Source organism: Recurvomyces mirabilis (assembly GCF_035927965.1).
Source record: "Recurvomyces mirabilis strain CCFEE 5264 chromosome Unknown scaffold_15, whole genome shotgun sequence".
NCBI lineage: Eukaryota > Fungi > Ascomycota > Dothideomycetes > Mycosphaerellales > Teratosphaeriaceae > Recurvomyces > Recurvomyces mirabilis.
In genome coordinates, this window is record NW_027041949.1 from 642789 (window position 1) to 663412 (window position 20624).

Consider the following 20624-nt stretch of genomic DNA (forward strand, 5'->3'; position numbering starts at 1 on the left):
CAGTGCCCCGACCTTCACTTACGGAACCGAGTCGTGGTCTCGCCTGAGCAAGAAAACCATCGTCCCGGCGCGCAAAACATCTGTACAAGATCCGCAACTCAACTTGCGCGATAAGCCCCTCTCATCCCCCTCCAGCCTTAACGGCCCAATCATCACACCGCCCAAAAACCTCACACCAACACTTCCTCACCTCCGTACACTGCACCGCCTGCCGTCCAAAAATAATATGCCACATATACTCCAACACCCTCCCGATCAACGCATCCGAGAACTCCGTCTCGATGACAAACTGTCTCCATCTCAAGTACTCGGCCTTGGGACGCACCCGAATCTGATCCCTGGAGACGGCGAACTGGGCACAACATTGCGTCGCCACTATGCCAATTTCGCTGCGGTATTGATCGAAAGTTTTGTTGAAGAAGGTGCCGTAGACGAATGGGTAGATGTGCTCGGTATCCCTTTCTGCATCGAAGGGTTCCCGCCAGGGTTGAACCTCAGCGGGACAGCCTGGGTCTGCGCGACAGCGGAGGTTGGCGTAGCCTTCTTGCTGTACAAAGTGGAGTTGGAGATCGTGTAGCATGTTCACCGCATCGTAGTCTTTGGCGTCGTTGTGCCAGGCGGCTGGATAGCCGTTGCGGTGGGCGTGGAGGAAGACGCTGATGTCGGGGAGGTTGTCGTAGTGGTCGATTATGTAGGTTAGGTACGGCATTGATTCACGGCCTTTGTTGATGTGTGTGCGGAGACCGGTGGGGGAGATGCTGCCGTTGGCGGAGAGGTCGACGGTGTAGATGTAGTGTTGCCAGTCTGGGAGGTCTTGTGCTACCCAGTCTACGTCTTCGGAAGACAGGCGGCCGATTACTATTGCTTTGGATAGCGGACTGGGTGGTGGATTTGTAGGTACGGTCTCAGCGGTTGTGGTGCTTGGGTACAGGAGATCCTCGAGTTTTGGCGGTCGGTCAAGCTGTGGTGGTTGGTACTCCGGGATGGAAGTGGTTGGTTGCTCGCTTTCCACAGAGGCCGTAGTTGTCGTTTCCTCTGCATCATACGAAAGACTACTTGATGTATATGAAGACGCTATGCTCGGTGTTTGGACGGCCATGTCGTCAGACGTGGCTGAAGAGGTCTCCTCGACATCGTACCACAGACTACTTGATGTGGTGGACACAATAGTCGTAACCTGAACAGCCAGATCCTCAGTCGTCGATGGAGTAGTCTCCTCTATCTCGTACCAGACAGTGCTTGATGCTGATGAGGACACAATGCTTGTAGTTTGCACAGCCAGATCGTCAGACATAGTCGAAATCGTCTCCACTGCCACACTAGCACTGGCTGACGTGCTTTCAAACGTAAGAACGGTAGTACGCATGCTTGCCGACTGCTCGGCCGGTTGTGGTGTGATGATCACGGGCTTCGCATGTCGCTGGTCCTCGTCTTGTGGTCTGTATGACTCGTACTGGTCCGGATGTTGCGGTCTTGTAAGGTCCAATAGTTCTAGAGGCACTTGACCTCCGTGCATCCATCGAAAGCTTGACAAAATGATAAGTCCCAAAGCCACGGCCAACAGCACACCCACATGTCTTGTTGGCCGAATCATCCTTTGCACTTGCCACGTCTTCCACCAGCCAATCTATCGCGCGCATACTATCGCCATCTCCCACATCGCCAACCTCAAACTCACCGGGTTCACGTGCGACGCAAGGAGACAACCGTGCAAGCACCAGAAGAGGGAGTGGCGGAAATACATGACTATACATACCACATCTTACACAGGGGCCGTCGAACACATTTTTCGGCTCGAGCGGCATTGGAGATTACGGTATTGGCGATAAGGCTGACCGTTCCACGTAATGGAAGATAATGGTGGCTTGAATCTCCCTTGCAGTCGACGCCAAGACTGGTTTAGTGGGGTGGGCCTGAGTCGCGAGACATCCGGTCGGAACGGAGGCCGTGCGCTATTGCACTTGTCACATGTGCGCCTTTTTTGTTCCGCAGATTGAATATCATTATTACTCTCCTAGGTACTAGAACATCTCAGGCTGATGTACACAGATCGATGCGGATGCTCAGGTGATGGGCTCCAGAGACGCCATTGCGGCGGTATCGCCTTCTACTGATGGTGCAGTCGCTGCGGTCTTTCCTGCTGGTGACGCGGCCGACAAGGGACTCTTTCCACCGACACCAGCAGCCTGCGCTTGTGCTGCCGCCGCGGTAGATGTGTTCCACGTATCCGGATGGTTCATGCTCGCGTCACGCTTGACCTGGACGAAGCGTTGCCAGACTCGCTTTACATCGCTGAAGAGGACCGGTTTGCCAGCTGAGACTTGCCAGTGCAGTTCTTCGGCCTCGAGTTGAACTTCCCACAAGGCGTCGCGTTCCTGGACAGACTGCGTTAGCGAACTGCGACTCATCCGCCTGACTCGAGGTGTGTGACCTATTATGCGTAGACGCATGGGCAAGCCTTGGCCTTTCACCAGTGCAAGTATGCCGGCAACGGCAACCGAGAATGCGCCTAGAATAGCGATTGGGACGTGGTGACTGTGGCGACGAGATCAGCACTGCTCATGGCCATGTGCGAGAAACAAGCACTCACTCGCCACGCATGGCACCGAGAATGATGAATTGCGCTGATAACAGGATCTGGCCGAGCAAAGCAGTATAGATGCCGACCTCGAACCAGAAGTGCCATCTCTGCATGGCTGCATGACTGGTTCGAATATCGTGGTACAAACCGTTGCCCTCTTCTAGGTCTTCCAGGCATGCGATGTAGTCTTCCTCAGTCGGCACTCGCAGTCCGATCCTGGAATACGAGGGTCAGCTGGCCTGGTCTCTCTACCACTGATCGATTAGTGCTGGACACACATCTTGTAGAACGCTGCATGACCCATGGGCTGGTAATCCTGTATTGCGCTCTCCATGTCTTCCTCTGGATTGCTTCGATTCTCCTCGTTGATCTGAGCCGTTGGCACGGTCAAGATGTCGTCGATAGATGGTTTTGAAGCTGATGTTGCGGAAGATAGGACGGCTATAGTCTTGGCTTTCGAGAGCAGAGGGCGACGCTCCTCAGGACTTGCGGTGCCACGACACCCCGGCGAGGGTGAGTGCCTGCCGCCGGCCATCTTGGACTGCCGGAGTTGCGCCCGGTTTGTGAGTACCGATGCTGCGTAAGTCGTGCTATGTCGTTCTTTGACAAGCGGACTCTGTCGGGCTAAGGTTGTGGAAAACGAGAGTATACTCACAGGTGCATAACACTGCCTGGGCACGCGGATACGCCTTCATCGCATTTTTGTGAACAGAACTTGCCGAATACTGCGCTCGGCCCGTGTCGGCGTGCCGTTCATGGCAAGCAGAGTCGTCGTCGGTCTGCCGCAAAGATGTATCCTTATGTCGAAGCCGAGCAGGCTATGGACTTGCCGATATGATGCGAGTCACTGCCAGGGCATTCACAAGCCTGGAAGAAGCCATGTTTTGACGGTCAAGGATCGAGACTGATGGATTTCTTGAAGCTCTGACGTGCCAGTAGGGACCTCGCCTTGATTGTCCTGTCTTGCACCTGTGTGATACCAATACTCTATAAGGACCAAGCATTGTCAGGGTCGACCGCTGCACGGTGCGAGCCCTAAATACAATGGATAACTTCGTAGTCACGATAATCAACAGAGAGTTGAACGCGTTGCAAAGCACGACGAAGTGAGGTCGCGCAGCTATATGTACATGTATACAGAGCCAAGACCATTACACTATACATGTCTTGGCTGATCGTACATAACGTCTTGGCAGTAGCAGAAGTTCGAGCATGGTTTACGGCAAGCCGAGCCGACCGATCCTGGAGGAATGAATAATGACCCGCAGGCGCCTCTTTCGGAAAAGCCGCAAGCCTCTTCCTTAGTCTCGTGCTTCTTGCAAATGATCCGGCAGGCTCAATTAGTTTATTGCAAGGCTTTTGTATCATGACCTCGACGGGCAGTAGATGAGACGCTCGCCAGACTTGGCGATTCGATTTAACAGATGCTCGTATACGCTTGCTTTGATATACTGCAATGTCATCATTGGCAACCACAAATTGAGCTCCGATTGAACGGTTCATTGGCTCGGAGACGGCGTCAGCGTGTCGGCTCGTTACTTGCACGGGCTCGCGCCTGCATATCTGACAAAGACGCAGTGCCTGACTGGGGAGCTCGAGGTCAAATCGAGTCCTTTCAACTCCTGCATCTAACCACAAGTCTGCTCGTTTCGAGATTTCCGAACACCAGAAATCTCACCAGATGACATAGTGGGTGTTACACGACATATTGCTTTGTTCTCTTGCGAATCAAGAGACACGGCACATAGGAACACGATCCCAGAAAGCGTTGCACCCAGCCAATCGGGAACGGTAGTGGGTGGGCAGGAAAGTCTATATGCAGCAGCGGCACTCCAGCAAAAGCCACTGCTGTCGGATCGCCCTAGCTGCATGTCGTGCCCTCTACATGGGCGTGGCTGCGTCGGTACCTTTCCCTTCTCTGCCTGTCATGTGTCTGTCCTCGACCTGTTCCACCTCGACCTGTGCGTGCATTAGCTGGCCGGCCTGCCTTTGAGACGGTCGTTGTGTTTGAAACTATTCTTCTACAGCAGCCTCAGTATGTGGCAGTGAAGCCGAGGGAATTGTTGGGCGTGAGACAAGCAGACATACGTGCACGTCATTCTACAACGGTTCGACCAGAGACTCATTGTCTGGGTGCTTGGCTTTGTATGATTTGCTGAGACAGGCGAGCAAGCACATGGCTCCTGTGACTGGTAACTGGATTCCTGGTTCGAGAAGCATACCTTAGCATTTGGTTGTGTTGGCTGTATCATGGCCGTGTCTATGGTACCGAGGAATGGCATAACATTGAAAAGCTATGGTGAACATGCAAATAAAGGACAGGCGATATTGCTCAAGCTGGACGATGGGGCGGTCCAGGACATCAGGAAGGCTGCTGAGGTCAAGAATGGTTTCCAGTTCCTCACTGGCACCACTCCAGTAAGTTGAGATGACATTCAAATGCTCTGTATGGTGTGCTGATTCTCTGCTTAGAAATTCCGTATCGGTGGTCGCACAATCGACCTCACCCTGTCCAGTGAAGCCTTCCGAAACGAGCTCTACAATACACCACTCGCCGACTCGCTTGCCGAGCTCGAATATGCAGGCCTTATCACACATCGAGCAGCTCTCAAAGTACGGCAAGCCAGCCCAAAGGTTGGCGAGACAGGTACAGACGAGGCTCTAGCAGCGTTACAGAGAAATATGGCGTCCTTCGAGCAAGAGAAGCAGGCAAATCAGATCGACATCCATAATGTGGTATTGCCAGAGCCAAAGAACAGGTTCGCAGCAGCGAAGAAACAGCATAGACGGATGTTGAGTAGTGAGCAAGGACTGGGAGCATCCAGTCAGGTGTCAACACCTATGCACAATGCTGGGCCAACGTCAGCATACACGAGTGAGGCAGATGTGAGGACGAAAGCAATGCGGATCCCGCTCATTCACTTACTTGCAATGAGACCTTTGGCAAGTGAGGCGATAGTGGACAAAACTCACATGCCAAGCAGTGAGCTTGATAGCATATTACCGAAGGTGGCAAGGAAGGTTGATGGTACCTGGCAACTCATGGACAGAGCATATAAGGATTTGGAAGTTTGGAAGTTTGGATACACTTCACAGGAGGACCAAAAGCTAGCAATCGGCAACGCAATACGAGCATACGATCGGTTGAGGATTGGCAAGGAGGACAAGATCTGGCAGGGTCTCTTAGCAAAGGAGGAGAGAGGTAAAGGCATCATTCTTTCGAGGCTCAATCCGGTGAACCGTGGTCTCACGCCACTTCATGGGCAAGATCTTGCGGACGATAACATGTCCGTCAGCGCTGCTGTAACACCACCACTTGGTGCATCAACGCCACGACCTGGAGGTGCTAAAAGCGACCCGATGAAACGTATCATGGCGGCTAAGGATCCCAAAAAGCGAGCCATCGAGGAGGCGAAGGAGAAGAAGCGGAAGGAGAAGGAGAAGGAGGTTGGCAAGGACGCTACAGGTTCTGACCGCGAAGGCGCTAAGCGTGTCAAAGCCCAACCCAAGAAGAAGGCAGACCCGAAGATCAAGTCAGCGGAAACAGTGCATAGCTCCGATGAAGAGAGTGGTGAAGAAGGTGAAGTCAAGGAGGGCGCGAATATGAGCAGGGTAGATTCCAAGATTGGTCCTGAAAAGGCAAATCAGAAGTCAAACCCTCGTGCTTCAGCATCGCCAGAGGAGAGTGATGCGGCGGGTGCACGCAGAGCTGGCACGCCAAGCACGAAAAAGCTGGACCCAGCCAAGTCGATTGCTGCGCTTGCCAACAAGACTGCGAAAGCTGCGGCTGGTAAGTCCACACCACGCACCACCACCGGCCTCTCAGCCCCAAGTTCTCAGCACAAGTCAGCACGCAGTCCTTCCAAGACTGATAGTCGGCCGAACGTGCCTTCGCCCCTTGGAGCAGCGAGACCACGAGTCGCTTCCGATGTGTCCGATCGTCACGCACTCGGTGTGCAGAGACTGAGACCGGGTGCGGCAACGCCACAAGGGTTGGGTATCACAAATGGTGGCATCAGGAAACGCCACGGCACAATTACCAGCACCGACTCTGCTGCCTCGTCTGCTTCTGACAAGAAAGCAACTGAGATGCAGCGTCCGAAGCCCTCGACGAATGGTTCACACAAGGCCACGCCAAACGGAATCAGGACGCCACAGCCAACCAACGGCGTGAAGCGCAAGGTGGCAGACACAGCATCGACCGAGCAGAGCACCAAACACCGCAGAACAGTACCCTCAACTCCACTACCGACATCATCCCGACCAGCCGAATCTCAAGCCCATCCACCCACCACCTCGCAAACCTCACCGAAAGACACAACGGGCGAAAGCAGCGACAGCGCCACATCGATCGTACTGGACAGTATCACATACTCCCAAGGCGTGGCCATGGCAGAGAAATTCCGCGATCATTACTACCCCGCCTACGCCACTATGTACGATGCACTCGCCGCCAAAGAGGCTGGAGGAGAAGTTGTGGAAAAGGGTGAGCGGGAGACGTTGTGGGCGATGCATAAGCGGCTGGAACAGATGAAGAGGGAGATTGCAAAGGCGGCTGCTAGGGAGGATGGGCTTTAGAGGTTTTGGTAGTTGTATGATCTTTTATGAATCTCAACAGCATCTGAACGTTCCCAAAACATGTCCAACATGTTCTGTATCGTGCTCCACGATCGGGTCTCATGCCACTCCTCACTGCTGGGTCGTGTTGGCCAAACCTTTCCAAAACTCGCATCGAGCCAGCTGATCGGCGGGCACGACCTCCATACCCGTCCCCACATCACCAGTCTCAAACACCAGTCTCTGCTTCTGCCCACCATTACCAGTCCACGGCTCCCACATAGGTGCGTTGGGTGCTTTGTATGTATTCGGGTTCAAGCTCAGAATAAAGCTGATCCAGTAATCCATCACCACTGGGATGATGGGTGCATTGTACGTGTCATAACTACACGGGTAATCGCACAGGTCGTTGGGGTTGGTGTTGTTGACGCCGTAGATGGCTTTCTTTTCGGACACATGCGGTACGCCGAGACCTGCTGCTACTGTCGGGGCGTCTTCGACGTTGTAGCGATAGTTCCAGACCTGACTTCCTGATAGGTAGGTGGAGAGGGAGTCGCTCATCTCGATGCCGGGACAGATGAGGGTGTTCTCTCCGTACGCTAGCTCGGTAGCCGGGAAGTATGCTGCGTGCTTCGGGAATGGTGCATGGATATCTTCCGGATATGTCTCGTTGATCTGCTGGAGTTGATCATCCGCCAGAAGCGGGAAGTTGTTCTTGAAGAACTGCAGCATAGTGGTCGAGTTCGTCGCATTAGGTACGAAGCCCGTCCCCTCGTCCGTATCATCGCCAACCATGATGGGGACATGGATGATCCGACCTTGTTCGAACTGATTGTAAAGCAAGTCTTGGGAGAAATTGCCATCTACGACTGGCAAAAAGTACCACTCAGCTGTGCCATTGTCGCCGCCCGGGAAAGTCTCCGGGATGTCGGCTGACTGTAAGGTAGAGGAACTCTTGGCCCGTAGACAAGCCATTATGTCACCATTCTCGGCTTGGTCGGCGGAGCAGCTAACATTCGCGGCGAAGCGATCGAACTGGAACTCCATTTCGGAGACTGTGCGATGTGTTGGCCAGAAAGGCGACTCTGCGATCCCGCCGACAAAGAGGTGGTCGTCTCGTCCACCATAGGCAGCCATCTGGAAAGCTACTGAGCCGGCGCCTGCAGAGTCGCCGTGGATGACTACATGCTCGGGGTCGCCGCCGAACTAGATGCCATGTCAGCTTCGTATGCATCATTGGAAGACCAGCATGTCTGCACTTACCAGATGGATATACTTCTGCGTCCATTCCAGAGCACTATAACACATCAGCAATCGCCCCATAATGAGACTCGCGAGCTTCAAGATCGAGACTCACAATCTCTGATCCAACAACCCAACATTCAAATCCCCGTCCTCCCTCACCTTCTCACTACTCAACCACCCAAACGCCCCAACCCGGTAATTGATCGCCACAAACACCATCGAGTAATTACTCTGCACAATCGCCTGCGTGAGGTTGAAATTCTGATCACTATCCGCCGCATAGCCTCCACCCTGGATGAAAAACCACACGGGTAATTTCGACCCCGTCGTCGCGTTCTCCGGCGCGAAGACGTCGAGGTAGAGACAATCTTCGTTGATGGAGTCGGTTTCTTGCGTGTAGATCCAGTATCCGATACACGTTGCCCCGAAGTTCTTGGCGGAGAGCACGCCAGAACTGGTGTTCTGTGGTGGTGGTTGCGGGGCCCTCCATCGTAAGTCGCCGGTGGGTGGGGCTGCGAATCGCATTCCGAGCCACTGATTCACGCCTTGAGCACTGTAGCCTTCGTATTGGGAGTAGCCTAGGTCGACGAGATTGGTTATAGGTTGGCCTTGGGGTTGACCTGGGTTGGGGCGGGGATTGTAGCCTGGTGGGCCGCCATTGGGAGGGCCGTGGGGACCTGGTCCCCATCCTGGATGGCCACCTGGTGGTCCTGCTGGCGGCGGACCATTGCCTGGTCTTCCAGGCCACGTGGGAGCAGCAGATGCTAGATGTGAGAGAGCGGCTAGGGCAGCGGGGAGGAGGTAGTCTCTTGACAACATCTTGGCTGTTCAGCTGCTGGGAGAATCACGATCCCGATTTCAACACGATTCGGTAGAGATGCCAGGAAATTATACTTACGTTCTCCAGGCCTTCCAGATGTAAAGCTACTTGCCTGTGCATGTCATCACTCTTCGCATCGCTCCTCGCATCTCCGCCTCGCATCACGGGTGACGACCGACAGCCGACGATGACGTCTACCCATCGTGCTCCGTCTCGTAACCAGCATAGTCGCTCACGAACACGAGCGGCAGGAAGACATAGTTCGGTCAGTAGTGAGGGGTCAAGCATAATCAAGCTCGTGCAGGAACGAGGAAAGACGGAGAAATTCGTCTCCACAGCAAAGTCAAGTCAAGTTCAGGCACAACTCGCGCGGACAAGTTCCGCCGTAGGATTGTGGTTAGTTAGCGGAGGCTTCGCTCAGCAGTAACGCCGTCGTGAAAGTGGCACTGTGATGCCTCTACATTACTAGGAAGGGTGACCGAATGAATTCAAGAGGATAAGGTGTGGCTGTAGACCTTGTGTCGCCCTCCCGGTCGCCCATACTGTAACAGTTCGACCGTGCGTGCATACATCCGAAGGTCATGTTGCTATGAAACCCATTCATCCCTCTCTTCAGGAAACGCCGGAACACCCATCGCATCAAACGCAGCATACACATTCAATCAGACTTCGTTGCGCATCCGCCGCCCTTACCCAGGGAAAAAAGCATCACATCACGCCATGTCCATGCCATCCCCCTCGCCCTCCTCCCCACCCTCCACATCCCCATCCCCATCTTCCCCATCCCCTTCACCCTCACCCTCACCCTCACCCTCCCCCGCAGTCCCCGCACTCCCAACCCTCCCCCTCTTCCTCCCCCCACCACCCCAAAGCGGTCCCCCCACCATCCCACTCCCCAACCTCGCCCCTCCAAGTCCACCCACAGCCTCCAGCTCCTCGCCCCCAACAACCCTGCCCTCCGCATCAACACCCTCACACAACTCCAACATAGCCGCCCGTTTCAAATTTCGAAAGCCTTCCGTGCGGACGATCCGGCCCCAGTGCGTCATACAATATGATGCTGCGTGCCGCTTCAACCAATCCTCCTGCGCCGTACTCGCGCGATCGAAGATGAGAGCCGCGTGTTGGATATCTAGGTCCCGGACCAATCGATAAACGCATAAATGTCTTAACCTCGGCATATCATAAATATTGCTCATAACAAGCATATTCGCCACATCCTCCAACGTCGGGCCCTCGGTGTCACTCGCTGACACGTCTGCGGCGGAAGGCGGGCTGGAGATGCTGTCGGTGTAGAGGTAGTAGAGGAAGGCTTTGACCGCTGGGTAGGGTTCGGGGATGTGCATGCGTTTGGTGTGGAATTCGGACATTTGGGCGTTGTAGAGGCGGGAGAAGTGGGGCCAGCGGGCGGAGAGGATGAGGCGGTGGACGTGGATGGGTTGGGAGACGTTCGCTGATGATGTCGTGGATGGACCTATGGCTGTGGTTGTTAGGGTTGTGCTTCCTGCTAGTGTGGCGGCAACAGGTGACCCGGCTTCGGAGAGGTCTTCCATTTGGTAGTCGTCGTCTCGTAGTGCTGTTACAGTAAAGTCACAACCCGAGCCGCTTTCGGGTAATTGATTGAATGTTCGCGCAAGATCTGCGCCGATGGCTGAGAGATGTGAAGAGCTGTGGGTGTCTGATGTGGGTATTCGCTGCTCGAGTCGAGCTTCCTGGCTCATCTTATTGCCCAGGAGGCCGAACTTTCGCAAGTCGATGGGTAGTACGTCACTCAGATATTCTTCGGCGTTGTCGTTTCCAGGACCTCCTCTGTTTTCTCGCGGACAACCGAGAAGCCATGCACGTGTGCCGTCGGGATCTAGACAGCAGTAGTGCCATCGGTAGAGGGGTGAGAAGAGATCTTTGCCGTCTGCTAGTTTCTGCCATCGGAGTGTGTCCAGGTCTAGGGCTGATAGCGAGGTATCGAGTGGCATACCAGACGCTGGTGTGACAAAGTCCAGCATGCAGCCAGAGCTGAAGACGTGGAAGTGTGAGCCGACATTCTGCATGGGCAGAGTTGGAGAAGAGAGAAACTTGACACTGCTGATGGCACCGGGAGCAACAGGAGCTGAGCGTTGAATCTGTGTCGCAACATTTGACTGCACCGAGCTTGTGTTGGCAGCATATCCAGTCGAGCCCACAGCCGCACCATAGGCATAGTTCTGCGTGCCTCCGCCTGTCAGCCTCATGTCGTCGCCGCCCATCGTACCATAGGTCGGACCACCTTCAAATGCCGGGACGCCTCTAAAGTCTAGCCACCACATCTCATTCGTCCTCTCCATCTCCTCGCCCATACCACCACTGATCCAGATCTTGCCTGCCCAGACCCAGCTCGAGTGATCGTAGCGTGGGACAAAGCGCCATGTCCTGCTCCAGGTCCACGTCTTGAGGTCGAGGAAGCAAATATCGTCCAGCACAGCGTTGTCGCTACCACTCATTCCACCGCACACGAATAGCTTGTCGTCATGAATCACAGCCGAATGCCTCGCCCTTCCTCGCGGTATCGGTCCATTGATGTCAGGTTGCAGCCAATGCGCACTCTTCACGTCGAAGATGACTACATCGGAGAGGTGTATGCGATGCTCGTTCTCGCCTCCATATACGAGCAGTTTATCGCCCTTCCACAAGCATGCTGTGTGACCCATGCGCACCCCAGGGATATCGCCGTAGTTGTCCACCAGACTCCATTGTCGGGCGGACAGATTGAGCTTGAGCACGTGATTGTACACTTCGTCGGTGTATTGGTCAAAGCCGCCGAATGCGTAGATCAAGTCGTTGCCCACATATGTCACCGAGGCATTGACTAAGCATGCTGGTCGCTGGCCTAAAGTTGTGATGATCTTGGGGATGTATGGCTCGCCCGTCCTTCGCCTGCCGCCTTTGACTGGACTCTGGGACATCACAAAGGTATTGGCCGACATGTTGGAGCTTCGGTATGTGTCGGTAGAAAGTGCTGGCGGCTGTTGCATGCTCGACGCACCAGCGTTGACGGAGAATAAATGTGTTCGGTGGTGGAGGATATAATGTCGAGCCAGAAGCCATTCCATGCACTTGCGGATCTCTGCGTATTATCGTATGATCATCCTCGGTGTGAGTGTAAGAATGTGTTCAATCCGGCAAACGCCTGCTCACATGCACACATTCGAGTCAGGTCAGCCTCGACCTTTCCTTGCCAAGCCCGATGACGGCAACCGCTTGGAACGCCGACGGTAGGCGCGGCCGATCCCGCTGACGGTCGCGAGGCCAACTAGTGTTGACGCTCGATCTATATAGCTGCTGGGCTTCGACCCGAATTACTGCTTCTGCACCTTTCGCAAGTCACACACAACTCGAGCTACGCTCCAAGCCTTTTCAGGCTCCTCTCTCCAGCTTCTCGGAAGCATACATCCACGGCACACTTACTATCTGCAACACGAATTAACATACTAACCGGAGTCCTTGTGCGTAACCACATCCATGTCACATACCAAATCATGCATACTGATATATGATATGACCTGCAGAATTGGATCCTCTACAGCAACTCACCAACAACACCATAGCAGATATGGAAGTCATTACGCCAATCAAACGCCGGGATGGCATCTTCTCCACACGCTTCGCTGGCGGACGTGTACCGCTCACTCCCTCACCCAAGACACCTCGTACTCAGGTGATCTCCCAAGAGGTGCAGACCGAGAGCATACACCATGCCAACGCCTCGCTCATGTCCCGCCTGCAACGCTCAGTCTCCAAGCCCACACGTGAGTCGCCCAAGTCCAACATCGCCAGCCGTCCTTCGCGAGACTCTCCACGAAGGATCGACCTCGGCCTCAGCGACTTCACACTCACAGGCACCGGTCCTCGTCCAAGCACAGCCGTCTCGGCCAAGAACACGCCGTCTCGTGCCCGCCACGGTCGTGCGACTTCCACACAGAGGACACCCAAGCGGACTCAGAGCAAAGTCAACTACACCGCGGCCGACCGGTTCATCCCCAACCGCACCGCCAGCGAAGCCATCTCCACATCCGGCGCAGCTGTCAAGCTCGACTCCAACGAGCAGACCCCTGGACGGCGGCCAAAGTCGAGCGCATCAAGCGATGGGTCGGCGGTACTTGCTGCGAGTGCCGCCAGCGCTTTCGACATTGGCCGTCCACATTCTTCTTCTTCCCACGATGCTTCTGCCGGTCTCTCTTTCGAAGGTCTTTCCCTCAATGATGGTCAAGAGGATGACGAAGACGAGGCTCCCAAGACCAAGGCCAGCCCGAACACAGTTGCATACCAGCAATCCGTGGCCGAGGCTTGCGGTGTCTCCATCAAGCAACGCATCCTTGCCTTCAAGCCAGCGGCACCAGAGTCCTCCCGTCCCATCGACCTCCGATCCCAATACAATCGCCCCGTCAAGCCCGCCGCAGCTTCTGCATCTCAATTCCGTCGCCGTGTCCTCACAGCACCGGAGCGTGTCCTCGACGCACCAGGTCTAGTAGACGACTACTACCTCAACCTCCTCGACTGGTCCTCCGGCAACCAAGTCGCCATCGGTCTCGAACGCAACGTCTACGTCTGGTCCGCCGAATCCGGCACCGTCTCCTCCCTCCTCGAATGCCCAGCCGACACCTACATCTCCTCGGTCAAATGGTCCGGCGACGGCGCCTACGTCGCCGCCGGCCTCGGCACAGGCGAAGTCCAAATCTGGGACGTGGAAGACGGCACCAAACTCCGCTCCATGTACGGCCACGACACGCGTGTCTCCGTCATGGGCTGGAACAAACACGTCCTTTCCACCGGCGCCCGCTCGGGTCTAGTTTACAATCACGACGTCCGCATTGCCAACCACAAAATCGCGGAACTCGTTTCCCACACCTCGGAAGTCTGCGGCCTGGAATGGCGCGCCGATGGCGCTCAGCTAGCGACAGGTGGCAACGACAACCTCGTCTCCATCTGGGACGCCCGCCACCTCAACGCCCCGAAGTTCCAAAAGACGAACCACAAAGCCGCCGTCAAAGCCCTAGCCTGGTGCCCATGGCAATCTAACCTCCTCGCTACGGGCGGAGGCAGCCACGACCGCAACATCCACTTCTGGAACACCACCTCGGGAGCCCGCGTCAACAGCATCGATACCGGAAGCCAAGTCACGTCCCTTCGCTGGTCGTTGGGATACAAGGAACTCGTTTCCTCGTCCGGGTTCCCCGATAACTCCCTTTCCATCTGGTCTTATCCTACCCTTGTCAAGAATATCGAGATTCCCGCCCATGAGTCGAGGGTTCTGCACAGCGCACTCAGCCCGGACGGACAGATGCTCGCTACTGCTGCGGCGGACGAGAGTCTGAAGTTCTGGAAGGTTTTTGAGAAGAAGGCTGGCACGGCGAATTTGGCGGGGTTGGCGAATACGGCTGCTGCCAAGGGGTTGTCTAAGGCTACTACTATTCGTTAGGTGTGATACTCCGACGGATGGGGATGGCGGTACAGAGCCATGCATTTCACGAGTGCTGGTGCCTCATTGCCGGGCGAATTTTCGTATGGGTTGGCTGTCTCTTGGGTGACGACGGGACCTGATGTCTGATGACGATTGTATCGTGGTAGCTTTGGCTCTTTTTCATAACTCGTAGCATAGCTACATTAGTACGAGCTCCACTGTCTCTGTCCACAGCCTCCACGACGTTATCTGTTCGCGTTCACCCTCCTACTACGGAACCAATTTTTCCAAATCGGGTCGATATATTTGATTCTAATATAGTTGTGCTGTAGATATGCGTAGCAAACACATCTCTCGTTCTTCACGGCTCGATGCCCTCTTCGTTTGTTGATGGCATTCCGGGGCAGAGAGAATGTAGATGTATGACAGCCGGCATTTTGCACGTGGTCGTTTCACCTATCGGGCTATGGTCCTGAGTGGTAGGTCCTGATGTTGAGTCTTGGTCGCAGCCTACAAGTTTGAGGAGCGCAGTACCGTTATGGGCGACACGTCGTTTGTGTATGCACATTAGAATAACACGCATGCCGTTTGTTGCACGACAGCACAGAACACCACAACATTAATTAGCCCCCTGTGCCTTTCCACCCTCCTCAGACGACGGAGAAGATCTCGAGAGACTCGGCATCTCGCGCGTTGATGTCTTCTAACCATTGCTTACAGCTCGACCGCAGCACCCTTCCGGGTGGAGCATGGTGGAAGGGAGCAGCAATCTGCCGTCCTGCCACTGTGAAGTTTGGAGCTGAAGGCGGAGTGTGTCACCTACATCGGTCGGGAATAGGAGCCGCCCGTTTATACGTACGAATTGGTGGACATCGACATTCGTCGGCTTGAACCTATTAGATAGCATGAGTATGTCAAGAAGCTGGGCTGCTTCCTGGTAGAGGAACCATGCGGGAGTGTTGCCGCCACAGTAATTGATGATAGCTCGCGCCGCAGGTAAGTCCTGTGGCACCCAAAGTTGTCTGGCTCATTCTCTACACACCAGGTCCTCCAGGCCAAGTGCAAGGCTTTGTAGATCCTGGTCGTCCAACGTCAGGGGCTCGATGAGCTGGTCGAGAAAGTCCTTTGCCTAGAAATTCCGATCGTACTCGTCCAAAGCTACCCATGTTGCGGCAGGCCATGACGGGATACCGTATTTGAGGGCTGCCAGGCGGCTGAGCTTCTCCATTGCTTGCTCGGTATGTAGACCCTTCCATTTAAGCCGTACCTCGACTCTTAATGCCTTGCGGAGAAGGTTGAACATCTTCGAAACTTGTATGCTCTTTTCATCGTCATCATCTGCCTAATTAATACGCGATGCGTCGATCCGAAGGTGGTGATTGAGATGTGGGTGTGTCCGTATATCGTTGACAGGGATTGGGTGATCTTTACAGGATGTTCGCCAATCATCATTAGGTGGTCGAAAGCATCCTGACCACAAGCATGAGTCAGTGCTTGATACTGCAACCGCTTTCGAAGATCGTCGGGGACCAGCCCTTCCATATCCATGGATGTTGCAAAACGGGGGCGAGCAGTCACTGGGTCCGAGACATCTCCTGGTACGAGTTCGAGAACGCGGATCAGCGACGCTCTGTAACCTGTTCAGTACTGCTGCGCGGTGCAGACTAACCCCCAAAATATCAAGCATTGAACTTTAGCTCGGAAGACTCCTTTCCCGATTGCAGCAACTAGACAATCCTCGAGACGCCGTAACGGTTCTAGCTCTCTACATTATATGTCATCATAACACATTCCTTTTCTACGGCGTCACAGGGGCCCGGTCTCGGATGGCTTCGCCATAGTGGTAGAAGAGGAATGGTATGGGCACACAGGCCAATGCAATAAATGCGATGAGGCTGTTGCCCCAACCCAGCTCGAGCGCAGTGTACATTCGTAGCCCTGCTAGAGGCAAAAGGCCGTCAACGATAGAGCGGAGGACAGTGTTCGCGGCTACCGCAGAGGCAGCATGGATCGTGAACGCATCGATAAGGTATTGCTACGCCGTGGTCAACAAGTCGTCTGGTAGAATGCGCTGAATGACTTACAGTGATGCAGACAAGAGCACCCAATATCCCGATTCCAAACAGCAGTGTGCCGAACAACGGGACTGCCCACTGCTCGTGGTACTGTACCGTCCAGCCGTAGATGAATAGACCCACAGGTGCGAGCGAGCCCCTATACATTAGTGGTAGGAGACGATACTCCGGCTTCAGCCCTTTGCCTTGTTTCACCGCTTTGCTCTTCAGGAGGCGATCTGATAGCCCTCCGATAAGGAAGAGACCGATAAACATGCCTATGCCGCTTGCCACGTAAGTCAATCCTACATTGCTTGCCGAAAAGCCGTAGTTTTCCTGGAAGACGAAGGTGAAGGTGGTATATAGGAGGTACGAGATGCCGTAGACGATGGCGCAGTACAGGGACATCAGCAGGACAATTGGCGATAGAACGAGCATCTTCATCGGTCGGATTATGGCGCGCAGGACTCTCTGCTTAGTTGGGAGGTCGTCATCGAGTCGTGAGTAGAGACCGGTATTACCAGTCTCTTGCCGTAGCCTGCGTGTCTGACGGGCCAGCAGGGTCGTGGCGTGAGTCTCTCGGCAAAATGCTGCATGCAAGATCGTGGTGACTCCGGCGGCGATAGCGAGAACCCAGAACGTCCATCTCCAGCCCTCTGCAGCAATAAAGTATGATCCTGCTATAGGCCCAATCACCGGTCCCAGTAACGGCCCCATGCTGTTGAACGCCATGGCCGCACCACGTTTCTCTTGTTCGATAAGATCGCATATGCTGGCTCCTCCGAGAGTGATGGGACAAACTCCGAATGCTATCAGGGTGTCAGAAGGTGTAAGGTTGGCATTACCATTGACGGGAACTTACCGCCCGCAAAGAAGCGGAAAACGATCAACTGAGCCATGTTCTGCGAGACTGCATAGGCAGTTGTGAAGATCAAGAACATAATGTTGCAGATGACATAGACCCAATATCGGCCATAGGTCTCAGAAGCCGGGCCGATGAGAAGGGGACCGACCGCGTAGCCAAGAATGTAGACAGACACGACAAACGCAGCCAGAGTCTCTGACGTTGTCCCGAAGTCTCGAAGGACGTCCGGGACCCCGGGTGCGAACATGCTGGAGCCGAGAGGAGTGAGAAGCGTCAGGATGATGATCAAGAGGCAGTTCGCAACTTTCGCCTAGTTGCTCCAGTTGCGAGGGTCCTGAGGACCGCTTGGTCCGTCCCAGTAGACCATGTTCTCATCTTCTTTCTGCGTGTCGGCAGGCTCCTCGGCTGTGAATGAGGTCGCATTGCGATCCAAGCTAGAGTCAAGAGTTGTATCTTCTAGGGTACGCTCCCCGTCGGCGTCTGTCCTTGACTTCTTTTCGCTCATTGCGGGAGTGTAACGAACATATACCAGTGACACGCTACCGATATGTATCCAACAAGGGTAGCGATGTAAGGTCCAGAGTACTCGGGAGTCTTATAGTGACAAGACACTAAGCCGCAAGAATGAAAACCGCTCGTGGAATGAAGCATATTGCACATTTTATGCAATTCTCGGAGTTGTTTTGGACGGACACCAGTGAAACAGACATGACGTTATGCAACGCTTGTCTGTGAGTTTATGCAACCCAGATGCATAAGTCGTGGGTCCTGCAGATCCGGGTAGACATCAGGACCATAAAGTCTGCATCAAATTGTCCACAAGAAGCCCGGCTTCTCTGGTCGCCGGCTTGTTGATGAAGATGTGCGCTGCTTTCAATTCCACTAAGCAGGGAGGTGTCACGATGTCTACGCCCTCCTTCCGTTCAGACACATATCCATCCTGCGTCCAACATCTGGTAGCAAGTGCATGCCACGTCGGCCAGTCTCTCGCAGTGCAAGAGCTTTACAGTACCTTCTTGTCCTCACTACTTTCGTCTTCCCGAAGCCGGACTATCAGCTCATCCAACTCCGCAGTCTTACTGTACGTCCAGTCCAGTAGCCAGTCCGGCAGGAAATAGCTCACGATCCACATCGTCTTGCCAAGGAAGTCACGTCGAACATGAGTTGGCCGACCTGAGGCGGCCAGAATGTCGCTTACCATCTCCCGCACATACCGTTAGGAGAAGTGTCGACTCGCCGGAGACGGATTGGCCGCGATGTCCATCATGCTCTCAAAATACGTCCGCATGGGACTGTAGAGCGAGTTAGAAGTGAAGCAAGTCGAGGCTGCGGACTTTAGAACTGTGTGCGCACGTCACCAGCCACAAGCAAAACGACCTTGACATCGAGGCCTGAGCTTGAGGCGAAGGACATCGCTCAGCTTTGCCACGGCGCTTTTGTCGGCTTCGTAACTACCGATGTAGAGTTGAGAGACCCCTGGTAAGTCGGTGCTGGAGCTTCGGTTTACCACTATTGCCTATCGCCGCTTTCGACAGAGGAAAGAATGCCTGAGTGACGGCCAATAGACCAAAGACGCTGGCTTCGCAGTTCTGCTTCACGGCTTCGATGGGTGCGTCTAAGGCGGGAGATGTGTGTCCATGTCCGGCTGTATTGCAAAGGTAGCCCAGCTTCGTGTCCACAGCATTGGAAATGGACGATGTGTCTGTAACGTCTAAGTGAAGCGTCTCGGGTCGTGCTATCGGTAGCGGCTGCAAGCTGTCGAGTTCTGCCAGCGACAAAGCTGTGGCAATGGGCTCATTGTTGGCACGCTGTACGATACAGAACCATGTCTCGATACCTGGCTACCTCTGTTTCAAATGTCGCATAGACTTTGACGGTAATTCATGGGGTGCTGATCTTATCTTACCAGGTAACCTCAATCTCGAGGCTCAATGGTTCCCCACAATTCTCCAGCCTACGTTGAAATACCAACCAGTCCCGAGCTGTAGAATGCCGTCACACAGCACCACATTCCCGCTAGGATGCTCCAGAGTTGTCTGCGAGCGGATACAGGACCTCGAGGGCAGCCTGGGCCCTATCTCACGTACGAGGAAGGTGGCGATGTCAGCCTGAATGGTGATAGCACACATAGACGCAAGAAGGCAAGACGGTCAGCCCCATTGCGCAACGCCTGTAGCACATGCCGTCTGGCAAAAGCCAAGGTGAGCCTGATCGGATCACTTGTCATGGGCCAGCTATCTCTCAACATCCTCGAGACTACGTCTTGTACCCTGGGCGTTGCATTGCTCGGGTCGCATCCTTCCAAAACCTCTGCGACCTGAAGCCATGCCCTCGCGGTTTGAGCAAGCTAAGACTAATATCAGTCCAGTGTTCCTGCGATCGATCTTTTTGTACGTATTGTGGGGCGACCATCAACGACGACCGTACCACCGACGTGCCAGATGACGGCGACACGCCTACGCAGACCTTCCAGCAGCAGCTTGTTGTCAAAACGCAAGATTATGATCGGCTCATGTTAGTCATGCAACAGCTGCAATACAGTTCTGACAACGAAGCCGCAAATCTGCTAGCACGTCTGCGATTAGGCGAAAGCATAGAACAGCTGATTGACAAGGTGCTGACATCAAATACTGAAGACTCGAGGTACGTGTTTTTGCTACGTGCGTGACAAGCCTCGCCAACATGCTGACAGCGCATCGAAACGACATCAAGGATACGTCACTACGAGATGACGACTGTGCCGACAGTCTCCAGCAGAGCTGGTCTCCTGTGGCCGATCAGCCATATTTCACTTCTCATGAGTCCCGGAGTCTAGACACTGTGATGCACAGCGGCGTCTAGTCAATGCAGAGCGCCGCTACGTCAGTGCATACCACTCAAGCCATCAGTGATCCTCTCTACTCGAGCACGATCATTCCTGATTGCCCACTCCTCTCGGAACCAAACGCAGGATCCTTCGACTCCGGTGAATCAAACCAAACCCATCGTCTACCTCAAAACTCGCTCAACAGCGCAGCGCTCTTCTATCGCCGAGCATACACTTATCATGGCGCAACAGTATTGAGCAC

At 54.4% G+C, this 20624-nt stretch overlaps 7 protein-coding genes across 7 annotated transcripts; 2 read left to right on the plus strand and 5 right to left on the minus strand.

Annotated features, from left to right (window-relative positions):
* Positions 1-121: 121 nt before the first annotated feature.
* On the minus strand, positions 122-1294 carry LTS14_006213 (uncharacterized protein; the record flags this gene model as incomplete). Its single annotated transcript, XM_064838911.1, has 1 exon — positions 122-1294. One exon carries the CDS (start codon positions 1292-1294, stop codon positions 122-124), a length of 1173 nt encoding a protein of 390 aa, XP_064693736.1.
* A 769-nt stretch (positions 1295-2063) lies between these two features.
* Positions 2064-3116, minus strand: LTS14_006214 (uncharacterized protein; the record flags this gene model as incomplete). The annotated part of the gene is made up of 3 exons (XM_064838912.1): positions 2064-2535; positions 2591-2797; positions 2860-3116. 3 exons carry the CDS (start codon positions 3114-3116, stop codon positions 2064-2066), a joined length of 936 nt encoding a protein of 311 aa, XP_064693737.1.
* Positions 3117-4831: 1715 nt separating this feature from the next.
* Positions 4832-7159, plus strand: LTS14_006215 (uncharacterized protein; the record flags this gene model as incomplete). The annotated part of the gene is made up of 2 exons (XM_064838913.1): positions 4832-4999; positions 5054-7159. The coding sequence occupies 2 exons, from the start codon at positions 4832-4834 to the stop codon at positions 7157-7159; spliced, it is 2274 nt and encodes a 757-aa protein (XP_064693738.1).
* Positions 7160-7270: 111 nt separating this feature from the next.
* LTS14_006216 (uncharacterized protein) lies at positions 7271-9202 on the minus strand (the record flags this gene model as incomplete). Its single annotated transcript, XM_064838914.1, has 3 exons — positions 7271-8344; positions 8402-8435; positions 8496-9202. 3 exons carry the CDS (start codon positions 9200-9202, stop codon positions 7271-7273), a joined length of 1815 nt encoding a protein of 604 aa, XP_064693739.1.
* Positions 9203-9916: 714 nt separating this feature from the next.
* On the minus strand, positions 9917-12163 carry LTS14_006217 (uncharacterized protein; the record flags this gene model as incomplete). Its single annotated transcript, XM_064838915.1, has 1 exon — positions 9917-12163. The coding sequence occupies one exon, from the start codon at positions 12161-12163 to the stop codon at positions 9917-9919; it is 2247 nt and encodes a 748-aa protein (XP_064693740.1).
* A 626-nt stretch (positions 12164-12789) lies between these two features.
* Positions 12790-14655, plus strand: slp1 (WD repeat-containing protein slp1; the record flags this gene model as incomplete). Its single annotated transcript, XM_064838916.1, has 1 exon — positions 12790-14655. The coding sequence occupies one exon, from the start codon at positions 12790-12792 to the stop codon at positions 14653-14655; it is 1866 nt and encodes a 621-aa protein (XP_064693741.1).
* Positions 14656-16435: 1780 nt separating this feature from the next.
* On the minus strand, positions 16436-17803 carry LTS14_006219 (uncharacterized protein; the record flags this gene model as incomplete). Its single annotated transcript, XM_064838917.1, has 3 exons — positions 16436-16672; positions 16722-17500; positions 17554-17803. 3 exons carry the CDS (start codon positions 17801-17803, stop codon positions 16436-16438), a joined length of 1266 nt encoding a protein of 421 aa, XP_064693742.1.
* Positions 17804-20624: the final 2821 nt, after the last annotated feature.